This window comes from Salvelinus fontinalis, chromosome 9 (genome assembly GCF_029448725.1).
Source record: "Salvelinus fontinalis isolate EN_2023a chromosome 9, ASM2944872v1, whole genome shotgun sequence".
Classification (NCBI taxonomy): Eukaryota; Metazoa; Chordata; class Actinopteri; order Salmoniformes; family Salmonidae; genus Salvelinus; species Salvelinus fontinalis.
The window spans coordinates 33,278,826-33,292,002 of record NC_074673.1 but is presented as its reverse complement, the minus strand read 5'-3'; the positions used below and the strand labels follow the sequence as shown (position 1 = coordinate 33,292,002).

Sequence of the window (13,177 nt, the reverse complement as noted above, 5' to 3'; positions counted from 1 at the left end):
TTCCAGAAGCCGAGATCAAATTATCCTTCGCGCCCGGATTTTTATTTTAACTGCGCAGGTCTCACAAGAAGTTCTGTTATTCAATCCAGGGACGAGATATTCGACTCCTTTCAATTCTCACTTCCGCATTACAGTCTGACGAACGCCTCTGACGTGTTAATATGGTCCCAAGTCAAATGGCCTTTTATAGAGAAGGTCTTAAAGAGACACATCGCATTTTGGGAAACTCAATTCGGCTGGGAAAATGGCTGTAAAAATATTTCTGTTCGACTTAGAGAAACAATTCAAACCTTTTTAGAAACTACAGACTGTTATCTATCCAACAGTAGTAAATATATGCATATTGGAAAATAAAAAGTTTCTTAGGAGGCCGTTTGAAAATGTGCACACATTTTCCAGTTTTTTCAATATTCAGCGTGCAGCCCAAACAGGTTAATTGGAAAGAATGGGCTCGTGGTAATGACTGGAGTGGAATAGTGGAATGGTATCAAATACGTCAAACACGTGGTTTCCAGGTGTTTGATACCATTCCATTTGCTCTGTTCCGTACATTATTCTGAGCCGTTCTCCCCTCAGCAGCCTTCACTGGTGTATATGTGCATGTGTACTGTGGCCACAAGCAGCTCAGGAGTAGAGCTCTGCTGAGAACACTCATCTCTTCCTACTGCTTTAAGATGACTCCACCACGGTGGGCGGGCAGAGAAACATCCTCTAACTGACACTCATTAGTGAGATGGATGGGAAGTGTCAGGTCCCGGCCTCAGAGCTGTCGGCTGTCACTCATCCACTGGCTGTCACCCTCCGTCTCCTAAGATCTGTCACAGACTTGATAATAATAAATTATGCCTGCATTCTTGATTGGCTGAATGCTTCTATCAGAAGTTGTTCTCTATATGTTTCCAGCCCTTTGAATTCGATTTCTGTTACTACATGGAAAATAACCCATTGAGCGGCCTTATGTGGATATCTGCATTCTGCAACATATTTATTCAAATGAGTTCATTGAATAAAGAAAAGCTTTATTCAAATGTGTGGTAGATGCTTGGTTGATATTCATATGTGTAGATTATGTACAGTAAGTAGCTAGGTTGAATATATTAAAATGAGTCGTGCTTTTCCCTCTATAGTTGGATGAGGGCACTACCCCTGAACCAGAAGGATCCTTTGTGGATTACCAGACCACCATGGTGAAATACTCCAAGGCCATCGCCATCACAACTCAGGAGATGGTGAGCACAAACAACTACCCCCTAAATATGCAATGTAGCCTTATAGATGTACCTCTTCATCATTTCTGAAATAACTAAATCACAGTCATGTTATGACCTTGTTTTGACTGTGTCCCCAGATGACTAAGTCAGTGACGTGTCCAGAGGAGCTGGGTGGCCTGGCCTCTCAGGTGACTGTAGACTACAGCCAGTTATCCCACCAAGGGCGCCTGGCAGCTGCCACCGCAGAACCAGAAGAGGTGAGAGGTCAAGTGGCGCCTGTGGGTGCACTGTCAAAGTAGGATACCGTTAAAATATGGGATCATTAGGGCCTCCCGGGTGGTGCAGTGGTCTAAGGCACTGCCACCAGAGACTCTGGGTTCGAGCCCAGGCTCTGTCGCAGCCGGCCGCGACCAGGAGGCCCATGGGGCGGCGCACAATTGGCCCAGCGTTGTCGGGGTTAGGGAGGGTTTGGCCGGCAGGGATATCCTTGTCTCATCACGCACTAGCGACTCCTGTGGCGTGCCGGGCGCAGTGCACACTGACCAGGTCACCAGGTGTACGGTGTTTCCTCCAACACATTGGTGCGGCTGGCTTCCGGGTTGGATGCGCGCTGTGTTAAGAAGCAGTATGGTTTGCTTGGGACGCATGGCTCTCGACCTTCGACTCTCTTGTAGCGAAGAGACAAGACAGTAACTACTAACAATTGGATACCACGAAATTGGGGAGAAAAAAAGTTAAATATAATTTGTCTGTGGTGCCCCTATGGGCATGCCCAATGGGAGATTCTTAATTGGTTTGCTCAACTCCTCCGTCCTCCTTCCCCTTCCTTGGTCCTCGTCTCCTTTTGAAAAAGGTCAAAGGGAGGGGAGGAAATGTGGAAACAAATGTGCATGTATGAAATGACTCTCCTTCACTCGCATGTCATCGTGCAAATGACGTTTACAGGGGTGGAATCCCAAATTAAATGTGGAAAGTAGTAAAAGGAAATGTAGCTAAACAGTTCACAAATAAAAGGATAAGTAGCTTATTGTTTTTAAATATGTGCATGCTTTTCTTCTACAAGTAAACAACTGCTGATTCAAAGGGGGTGTGGCGGATCTCAAAAATCTTCCACAAAGGCCTCAGGTGATTCTTTTGTGCTTCCCCGGCAGGAGGAGGCTATTGAGGAGACCAGGACTCTCCTTTGTTTGCCTAAAAACAAATTGGCACTCTCCTTGACCCCTCAACCACTTACTGGGGTCACAGAGGAGAGAGGATGGAGGAGTCCTGGTTCCTCTCTGGTTCCTCTCTAGGTTTCTTCCTAGGTTTTGGCCTTTCTAGGGAGTTTTTCCTAGCCACCGTGCTTCTACACCTGCATTCTAGCTGTTTGGGGTTTTAGGCTGGGTTTCTGTACAGCACTTCGAGATATTATCTGATGTACGAAGGGCTATATAAAAAAATAAAATTGATTGATTGATTGAATTGAGTCGAGGAGAGGACAGTCTTTTGCCCAAATGAGAATCTCTCTTGTCTTTATACAGCAACTTATCAAAAGAGATTTGATATGCATGAGATTTGCATATGCTTAGAAAATATGCAGAGATGTCACACGGCGGATGGCATTCTTTGTTATGATGCATCTTCCTTGAGGCTGTACTCGATAGTTTGAGATCAAACTCTGGAATATATTTCCAGCTCTCAAACCTCATTCTCTCTGTTGCTGCACCCACATAGCCTCGTCTCTGAGAGGGAGACCGCTATCTATATTATGTGTGAAGAGATAGCCTAATAACCACACACACTTATCAATTCTCTTTACATAACTGGATACTGGAAACCCTTGTTACCATAGCGACATTGTACCCCTCCAAGCCTAAAAGCCTATAGTGATGCTGGTAATGAATTCACACCCACCCATTCATTTCTGTGTCAGGAAATTAAAGGTGTACTACCATCAATTGCTCTCAGGTGCTGGAAATCAGTTTTTACCCAGCAGCCTGATAAGAGGCAGTCAGTCAGTCGAGGACGTTATGAGACATAGTCTGCTGTGTGAAGGGAGGCAGGGAGGGAGTGAGTGAGATGGCTCTGTAATACTGATGGACTGGCTGTCTGACTGTGCTTGCAGGTGGGCTTCCAGATCAAGACGCGGGTCCAGGAGCTGGGCCATGGATGTATCTACCTGGTTCAGAAGGCTGGCGCCCTGCAAATGAGTCCCACTGACAGCTTCTCCAAGAGGGAGCTCATTGAGTGTGCCCGTGCCGTCACTGAGAAGGTAGGCTGGGAATGGGGCTGATTTAGTGGAATTATTTGCCTGAACCTTGTGGTAAATTGTGCTAACTTTGTAGTCTTTAGGTTTAATTTATTTACACCAAAGAAAATAAGCGATAAACAACAATACAGATTTAAAAAAATATATATATATATATACAGTTGAAGTCGGAAGTTTACATACACCTTAGCCAAATATATTTAAACTCAGTTTTTCACAATTCCTGACATTTAATCCTAGTAAAAATGCCCTGTCTTAGGTCAGTTAGGATCACCACTTTATTTTAAGAATGTGAAATGTCAGAATAATAGTAGAGAATGATTTATTTCAGCTTTTGTTTCTTTCATCACATTCCCAATGGGTCAGAAGATTACATACACTCAATTAATATTTGGTAGCATTGCCTTTAAATTGTTTAACTTGGGTCAAACGTTTCCAACAATAAGTTGGGTGAATTTTGGCCCATTCCTCCTGACAGAGCTGGTGTAACTGAGTCAGGTTTGTAGGCCTCCTTGCTCACACGTTTTTTCAGTTCTGCCCAAATATCTTCTATAGGATTGAGGTCAGGGCTTTGTGATGGCCACTCCAATACCTTGACTTTGTTGTCCTGAAGTCATTTTGCCACAACTTTGGAAGTATGCTTGGGGTCATTGTCCATTTGGAAGACCCATTTGCGACCAAGCTTTAACTTCCTGACTGATGTTGCTTCAATATCTCCACATAATTTCCCTTCATCATGATGCCATCTATTTTGTGAAGTGCACCAGTCCTTCCTGCAGCAAAACACCCCCACAACATGATGCTCCCACCCCTGTGCCTCACGGTTGGGTGGTGTTCTTCAGCTTGCAAGCATCCCCCTTTTTCCTCCAAACATAATGATGGTCATTATGGCCAAGCAGTTCATTTTTTGTTTCATCAGACCTGAGGACATTTCTTCAAAAAGTGCGATCTTGGTCCCCATGTGCAGTTGCAAACCGTAGTCTGGCTTTTTATGGTGGTTTTGGAGCAGTGGCTTCTTCCTTGCTGAGCGGCCTTTCAGGTTATTTCGATATAGGACTCGTTTTACTGTGGATATAGATACGTTTGTACCTGTTTCCTCCAGCATCTTCACAAGGTCCTTTGCTGTTGTTCTGGGATTGATTTGCACTTTTCTCACCAAAGTACGTTCATCTCTAGGAGACAGAATGCGTCTCCTTCCTGAGCGGTATGATGGCTGCGTGGTCCCATGGTGTTTATACTTGCATACTATTGTTTGTACTGATGAACGTGGTACCTTCAGGCATTTGGAAATTGCTCCCAAGGATGAACCAGACTTGTGGAGTTCTAAAAAAATAAATAATAATAAAATATTTAAAAAATCTGAGGTCTTGGCTGATTTCTTTTGATTTTCCCATGATGTCAAGCAAAGAGGCACTGAGATTGAAGGTAGGCTTTGAAATACATCCACAGGTACACCTCCAATTGACTCAAATGATGTCAATTAGCCTGTTAGAAGCTTCTTAAGCCGTGACATAATTTTCTGGAATTTTCCAAGCTGTTTAAAGGCACAGTCAACTTATTGTATGTAAACACTGGAATTGTGATACAGTGAATTATATTGTCTGTAAACAATTGTTGGAAAAATTCCTTGTGTCATGCACAAAGTAGATGTCCTAACCGACTTGCCAAAACTATAGTTTGTTAACAAGACATTTGTGGAGTGGTTGAAAAACAAGTTTTAATGACTCCAATCTAAGTGTATGTAAACCTCTGACTTCAACTGTATACATATAAAACGGTGTGCAGGTGTTGTTGGGCTTGTATAAGGGCCAAGGGCTTGTATAAAAACCCCACCACAAAAAAACGATATACAATACAAAAATAAAAAAGGTTTGTTTAAACAAATGAATTGATCAGCAATCACAAAAATGTAACAGTAAATGTTTTGTTTAGATGTGTGTGTGAGAGTTAGGCTATATGGAGGAGATTACTGACTAGTTTGGTTCATCAGGCTGAACCCTAGTCTTTGCTTGAAGTTATTGAGGGATGATGAGGTTTTAGCAATGTGATGATAAGAATTGTAGAGTATGGTACCTCAGTCAATTCTCTATCAGACACAATGTTAGGTGCGGCAGTGGGGAGGGTGAAGGTTATCACAGTGTCTTATGTTATACAAATGGATTTCAGAATTAACCTGGAAGAATTCATTGAAAGGTAAACTTTCTGGGAGGTATGAGTATTTGTAGATGAAAATGCGTAACTGGTGTAAATTGATGAAGAGTTTCTTCAACAGGCCAGGTAATTAGAAGAGGCAAATATATTTTGTATGATGAGTCATTTGTGTATGTTTCTTTAAAAAAATGTTTTTACCTTTATTTAACTAGGCAAGTCAGTTAAGAACAAATTCTTATTTACAATGACGGCCAAAACCGGACAATGCTGGGCCAATTGTGCGCTGCCCTATGGGATCCCAATCACAGCCGGATGTGATGCAGCCTGGATTCGAAACAGGAACTGCAGTGACGCCTCTTGCACTGAGATGCACTGCCTTAAACCACTGCGCCACTCAGGAGTCTTAGGTAAAAGGCATATAGTATGTACTGGCCCAGACAATATTACAGTAAATGAGATATGGGTAAATTAAGCTATAGTAAATAGTTAGGAAGCAAGCCTGATGTTGTTATCTGAATGCCCAAAAATATGTTTCAGTTGATTTGTTCTGCACCTTGGCTTTTGTTACTGCATTTGAACATTACTAGGCTTCGAGTAAGTTAGGATTTCTACTTTAAGTGAAAGAGAATGTAATTCCCTTGAATGGTAGTTGCTTACTGTGTTCTGGGTCTGATGCCGGTAGCAGAATCACTAAGGGGTTTTTGTGAAGAAAGAGTCCAGGTGTGAATGTCGTTTTGGTGTCAGGGGAATAGGTGAGAATCGGCTCCAAGGATAATGGATTGTTATAATAGAGCGTTCTCCACTGTGCCTGAAAAACCTTGTCCCCCTGAGCCCTCTGGCTGGGGGAAGAACTGGGGGAGTGAGTAAAGCAGGCCTACATTATTAACTGTTATATTTGCTATGTGTTGTATTACGTTAACAACTTGTGCTGTACAGTAGCCGTGAAGATGAATATCAATTCAGTGCTTTAGTTCGTGTTCTCATGGTTACACTTCCTGTACATAGTGAAATTAGGCCAGTTAGTCCTTTCTGTGACCCTACCACTAGCAGAAGATATCGCTGGTTTTCAATGAGTCTGCATTAGAATTTCTCTCCTCCCTCACAGCATGATTTCATTTAAGACTCATTTCAGACATGAATAATTTGTGGCCTCGTGCGTGTGGAGAGCTGAACCTTGAGGTGCCTCATTTGAATGCTTCTCTCATGGCTTTTCGTTTGTGAGGGGCTGCAGAGGTCTGTCTGGATTAGGAAGGATAGAGAGCACTGTGTGATGCAGCGTCCAGAGTCATTAGTTTAATGCATTTGTGCAGCAGTAGGCTCAGGGCTAATACACGGTTCCCCCGCTCTCTCCTGCTGCTAGCTCCCTGCTCAGTCCAGCTCTCTCAGATTGCCTCACAGACAGCCCTCCCATTACCTTGATTCACATCTTGATTTGAATGCAAATGGGAAGCTTTAATCAAATGACGATTTCACCAACACATTATTTGGTGATAGGGGATCATGTACTGTAAGCCTTGGATCCTGAATGGTGGTTGTCATTCACAGATAATATCAGATGATATGCCACAGCTCCTTTATTTTCTCGTAACAACATAATAAGGTCAGAGTGAATGATTTCTTTATGATCATGCTGTGTTTGGATGTTTATTGAGAAAGATCCGGAGATGCTGTTGTTAATTCACACCACTCTCTCACTTCAGTATCTTACCTAGTTATTTTCAGATCAAATTTTTGCTCTTTTTGTAGCTTTGGCAACTATGTGTGTGTTTTTCTATACCTGTTCGCTCGTCTCCCTGTAGGCTTTACAGACGCTCCCCACCACTTGGCTTCAACCCTTCTAATTTAGTGTACCCTTCACGCACAACCCATGTGGAATTCCGGGTCTCTGGCAGCGTTTGAAACTGCCGATCTGTGGTCAAGAACGCCAAGTTCATCTCAGCCTATGCTGAGAGAACACTGCTACTCCAGCAGCTCTTTGTTCATCTGCCTGTTTTCTCTCATAGTCTGAGAACATCTGATCGTCGCAGTGGTGGCACAGGCCTACTCATTTCTCCTAAGTGGAGATTTTCTCTTTTCTCCCTCTCTCACCTGTCCATCTCGTTTCAATTCCATGCTGTCACTGTCACTTGTCCACTCAAGCTTAATATTATTGTCATCTATTGCCCACCAGGTTCCATTGGAGAGTTCTTCAATGAGCTTGACATCTTGATAAGCTAATTTCCTGACGATGGCTCACCGCTCTTCGTACTTGGCAACTTCAACCTCCCAACGTCTGCCTGCGATGTTCTCACTCTTTCCCAATCCCCTCCAACTCACAAGGCAGGCAATACGCTTGACCTCATCTTTACTAGAGGCTGCTCACCTACTAATCTCACTGCAATCCCCCTCCAGGTCTCTGATCACTACTTTGTTTCCTTTTCTGTCTCCCTATTCTCCAGCCTAACCACTCAGCCCCTACCCAGATGGTCATGCGCCATCGCAATATTCTCTCTCTCCTCTTCTATCCTATCATCTCTCCCTTCTGCTAAATCTATCTCTCTCCTGTCTCCTGATTCTGCCTCTTCGGCCCGACTCTCCTCCCTTTCCGTATCCTATGACTCACACTGTTCCCTTTCCTACCGGACGGCTCGGCCATCCCCTCCTGCTCCGTGGCGAAATGACTCATTGTGTGCTTACAGAACAGGCCTGCGGTCAGCTGAGCGTAAATGGAGGAAAACTAAACTTCCGAAGAACCTGTCATCCTTTCACTCCCTCCTCTCTAACTTCTCTTCCTCTGTATCCACTGCTAAAGCTACTTTCTACCACTCTACATTTCAAGCTTCTTCTTCTAACCCTAGGAAACTCTTTTCCACCTTCTCCTCCCTCCTTAATCCTCCAGCCACTCCCTTCTCCCTCTGCGGACGACTTTGTCAACCACTTTGAAAAGAAGGTTGAGGACATCTGCTCCTTATTCATTCAGCCTATTGAGTCCACTGGTCTTACTCACACAGAACTACCCTACGCCTTGACCTCTTTCTGCTCTCTCTAAATTACATCCTGCGACTAGTGAGATCTGGCCACCCGACAACCTGCCCACTTGACCCCATCCCCTCCTCCCTTCTCCAGACCATCTCTGGAGACTTACTTCCCTCATCAACTCATCACTGACCACTGGCTGTGTCCCCTCTGACTTCAAAATAGCCCAAGTCGTGGTTCTCGGTCCTCTCCTCTTCTCTCTATACACCAAGTCACCCGGGATCTGTCATATCCTCACATGGTCTCTCCTATCATTGCTATGCAGATGACACTCAACTACTCCCCCCCCCCCCTCCCCCCCTTTCTGACATCCAGGTGACGACATGCATCTCTGCGTGCTTGGCAGATGAAGTTGGAAGTTTACATACACTTAGGTTGGAGTCATTAAAACTTGTTTTTCAACCACTCTACAAATTTCTTGTTAACAAACTATAGTTTTGGCAAGTCGGTTAGGACATCTACTTTGTGCATGACACAAGTAATTTTTCCAAAAATTGTTTACAGATTATTTCACTTATAATTCACTATCACAATTCCAGTGGGTCAGAAGTTTACATACACTAAGTTGACTGTGCCTTTAAACAGCTTAGAAAATTCCAGAAAATTTACATTTACATTTAAGTAATTTAGCAGACGCTCTTATCCAGAGCGACTTACAAATTGGAAAGTTCATACATATTCATCCTGGTCCCCCGTGGGGAATGAACCCACAACCCTGGCGTTGCAAGTGCCATGCTCTACCAACTGAGCCACACGGGACCACCAAAATGATCTTAGAATATGAGCTTAGAAGATTCTGATAGGCTAATTAACATCATTTGAGTCAATTGGAGGTGTACCTGTGGATGTATTTCAAGGCCTACCTTCAAACTCAGTGCCTCTTTGCTTGACATCATGGAAAAATCAAAAGAAACCAGCCAAGACCTGAGAAAATACATTGCAGACCTTCACAACTCTGGTCCATCCTTGGGAGCAATTTCCAAACGCCTGAAGGTACCACGTTCATTTGTACAAACAATAGTACACAAGTATAAACACCATGGGACCACGCAGCCGTCATACCGCTCAGGAAAGAGACGCGTTCTGTCTGCAAGAGATTAACGTAATTTGGTGCAAAAAGTGCAAATCAATCCCAGAACAACAGCAAAGGACCTTGTGAAGATGCTGGAGGAAACCGGTACAAAAGTATCTATATCCACAGTAAAACAAATCCTACATCGACATAACCTGAAAGGCTGCTCAGCAAGGAAGAAGCCACTGCTCCAAAACCGCCATAAAAAGCCAGACTACGGTTTGCAACTGCACATTGGGACAAGGATCATACTTTTTGGAGAAATGTCCTCTGATCTGATGAAACAAAAATAGAACTGTTTGGCCATAATAACCGTTGTTATGTTTGGAGGAAAAAGGGGGATGCTTTCAAGCCGAAGAACACCATCCCAACTGTGAAGCACAGGGATGGCAGCATCATGTTGTGGGGGTGCTTTGCTGCAGGAGGGGCTGGTGCACTTCACAAAATAGATGGCATCATGAGAAAGGAAAATGATGTGGATATATTGAAGCAACATCTCAAGACATCAGTCAGGAAGTTAAAGCTTAGTGGCAAATGGGTCTTCCAAATGGACAATGACCCCAAGCATACTTCCAAAGTTGTGGCAAAATGGCTAAAGGACAACAAAGTCAAGGTATTTGAGTGTCCATCACAAAGCCTTGACTTCAATCCTATAGAAAATGTGTGTGCAGAACTGAAAAAATTTGTGCAAGCAAGGAGGCCTGCAAGCCTGACTCAGTTACACCAGCTGTCAGGAGGAATGGGCCAAAATTAACCCAATTTTTTGTGGGAAGCTTGTGGAAGGCTACCCAAAATGTTTGACCCAAGGTACACAATTTAAAGGCACAAATACTAATTGAGTGTATGTAAACTTCTGACCCACTGGGAATGTGATGAAAGAAAAAAAGCTGAAATAAATCATTCTCTCTACTATTATTCTGATATTTCACATTCTTAAAATAGTGGTGATCCTAACTGACCTAAGACAGGGAATTTTTACTAGGATTAAATGTCAGGAATTGTGAAAAACTGAGTTCAAATGTATTTGACTAAGGTTTATGTAAACTTCCGACTTCAACTGTATCTCAACTTGGATGTCGGCCAACCAACCCTAGCTCAACCTTGACAAGACAGAGCTGCTCTTCCTCCCGGGGAATGCCTGCCCGCTCAAAGACCTCTCCATCATGGTTGACAATTTCAGTGTCGTCCTCCCAGAGTGCAAAGAACCTAGGCGTGACCCTGAACAACACCCTGTCGTTCTCTGCAAACATCAAAGCAGTGTCTCGCTTTTGCAGGTTCATGATCTACAACATCCGTGGAGTACAACCCTACCTCACACAAGTCCTAATCCAGGCACTTGTCCTCTCATCTGGACTACTGCAACTCGCTGTTTGCTGGGCTCCCCGCTTGTGCCATCAAACCCCTGCAACTTATCTAGAACGCTGCAGCCCGCCTGGTTTTCAACCTTCCCAAGTTCTCCCATATCACCCGGCTCCTCTGAACCCTCCACTGACTTCCAGTCGAAGCTTACATCAAGCACAAGACCATGGTGCTTACCTACGGAACAGCAAGAGGAACTGCCCCTCCCTACTTCAGGCTATGCTCAAACCCTACACCCAACCTGAGTACTCTGTTCTGCCACCTCTGGTCTTTTGGCCCTCCCACCCCTACGGGAGGACAGCAAAGTCCCTGCCCATCTTCCGAAAACATCTGATACCATACCTCTTCAAACAGTATCTTAAATAATCCTCCTCACCTCGACCTTCCCCCCCAAACCCTCCCCTCCCTTTCTAGTTCTGACTCTACTGCCGCTACTTTGAGGAAAAATTGTCTTTCTAAATGACTAAAAAGTAATCGTGTGTATGTTGCTTCCCATGTATGTCTGTTTGTCTGTCATGCAGGTTGCCATGGTGCTGTCTGCACTGCAGGCAGGTAACAAAGGTACTCAGGCCTGCATCACAGCAGCTAGTGCTGTCTCTGGCATCATCGCGGACCTCGACACCACCATCATGTTCGCCTCGGCCGGAACACTCAACCCCGAGAATGAAGAGACCTTCGCTGACCACAGGTGAGACTAGAGCAGGTCACAGTAATGAGGTGAACACTATTCTGTTGAGGAGATTACCTTGGGCCAAACTCATTGTGTCAACAGAAACCACAAGTCAAGTAGAGGTGAATGAAGGAATGGATGGACTTTGACCTCATACAAGATGTCTTTTTTTTAAGGAAAGGGACTCTCTCTTCCCATGAACTGCATGTGTATGACTATAGAATGTTCAATTCAATGAATCTTTATTTATACCAATAGGTGTTTGACAAGCTGTTGTGTGGTGTCCCTCAGGGAGAGCATTCTGAAGACAGCCAAGGCTCTGGTGGAGGACACTAAGCTGTTGGTGTCTGGGGCAGCGTCCAGTCAGGACAGACTGGCCCAGGCTGCCCAGTCCTCAGTCAAGACCATCACCATGCTCACTGACGTGGTCAAACTTGGAGCCACCAGCATGGGCTCTGACGACCCAGAGACTCAGGTAATACACTGACCACACCCTGTTGGATTGAAATTACACATAAATGTAACGCTACAACAATCTTTCATTCTAAATTCATAAATCTGTCGTATTAAATCTGATAAATCTGTCGTATTTCTATATGTCTACATATTTATATTACATACCTCTAAGTAGTCCAATAGCGATTTAACATGTGTGCCCATGTATTCTATAAAGGTCATCCTGATAGACTTGTACTGTTCTGTTAGTCTGTTGTCATTCTGTCTAGCCATTCTGTAATCAGGCCTTTTGACACCCAAATTTCTTCCCTGTGTATCTCTCCCCTCCATTCTATCAGAAGTAGCATAACTCCAGGTAGAAGTGATAAGGCCAGGCTCTGTTAAATGCTTTACCTCAGGTAGGCCTCATAAACCTATACTCTGTCTATTGTGTTGTATTAATATGGTCTCTCTCTCCCCTCCCTCCCCTAAGGTGGTCCTCATTAATGCGGTGAGAGACGTGGCCAAGGCTCTAGCTGAGCTCATCAGCGCCACCAAGTGTGCTTCAGGCAAGCCAGCTGACGACCCGTCCATGTATCAGCTGAAGAGTGCTGCCAAGGTACTGTAAGACATACACTGCTCTAACATAGAGAATATCACACGGAATGTTACACACTTTGGAGTGTCTATTTGTCTATTCAGCCACCCTTGTTTTACAGAAATGAAGCTTCAGTATAAGGAGATGCAGATCATATCTATACAAGATGCTGTCTCTGTGTCATGGCAGTATGTTCTACAAGAAACACAAATGGTGCTATTTCCAGAAGGATATGACAGTTCCCTTATCACTGTGTGTGTGTGTGTGTGTGTGTGTGTGTGTGTGTGTGTGTGTGTGTGTGTGTGTGTGTGTGTGTGTGTGTGTGTGTGTGTGTGTGTGTGTGTGTGTGTGTGTGTGTGTGTGTGTGTGTGTGTGTGTGTGTGTGTGTGCCAGTATCACCGAGATGGGTATCAGGGTG

General features: G+C 44.1%; 1 protein-coding gene across 3 annotated transcripts in view; it reads left to right on the top strand.

The window, feature by feature from the left end:
* The window catches only part of LOC129862464 (talin-2-like), a 147,328-nt gene that overhangs the window by 123,587 nt on the left and 10,564 nt on the right, over positions 1-13,177 (top strand). For all 3 annotated transcript variants that reach the window (XM_055934174.1, XM_055934173.1, XM_055934175.1), the window contains 6 exons: positions 1,128-1,229; positions 1,349-1,468; positions 3,316-3,462; positions 11,578-11,744; positions 12,018-12,201; positions 12,655-12,780. In XM_055934174.1, the coding sequence (XP_055790149.1) occupies positions 1,128-1,229; positions 1,349-1,468; positions 3,316-3,462; positions 11,578-11,744; positions 12,018-12,201; positions 12,655-12,780 (846 nt within the window). The remainder of the gene's footprint in view (positions 1-1,127; positions 1,230-1,348; positions 1,469-3,315; positions 3,463-11,577; positions 11,745-12,017; positions 12,202-12,654; positions 12,781-13,177) is intronic.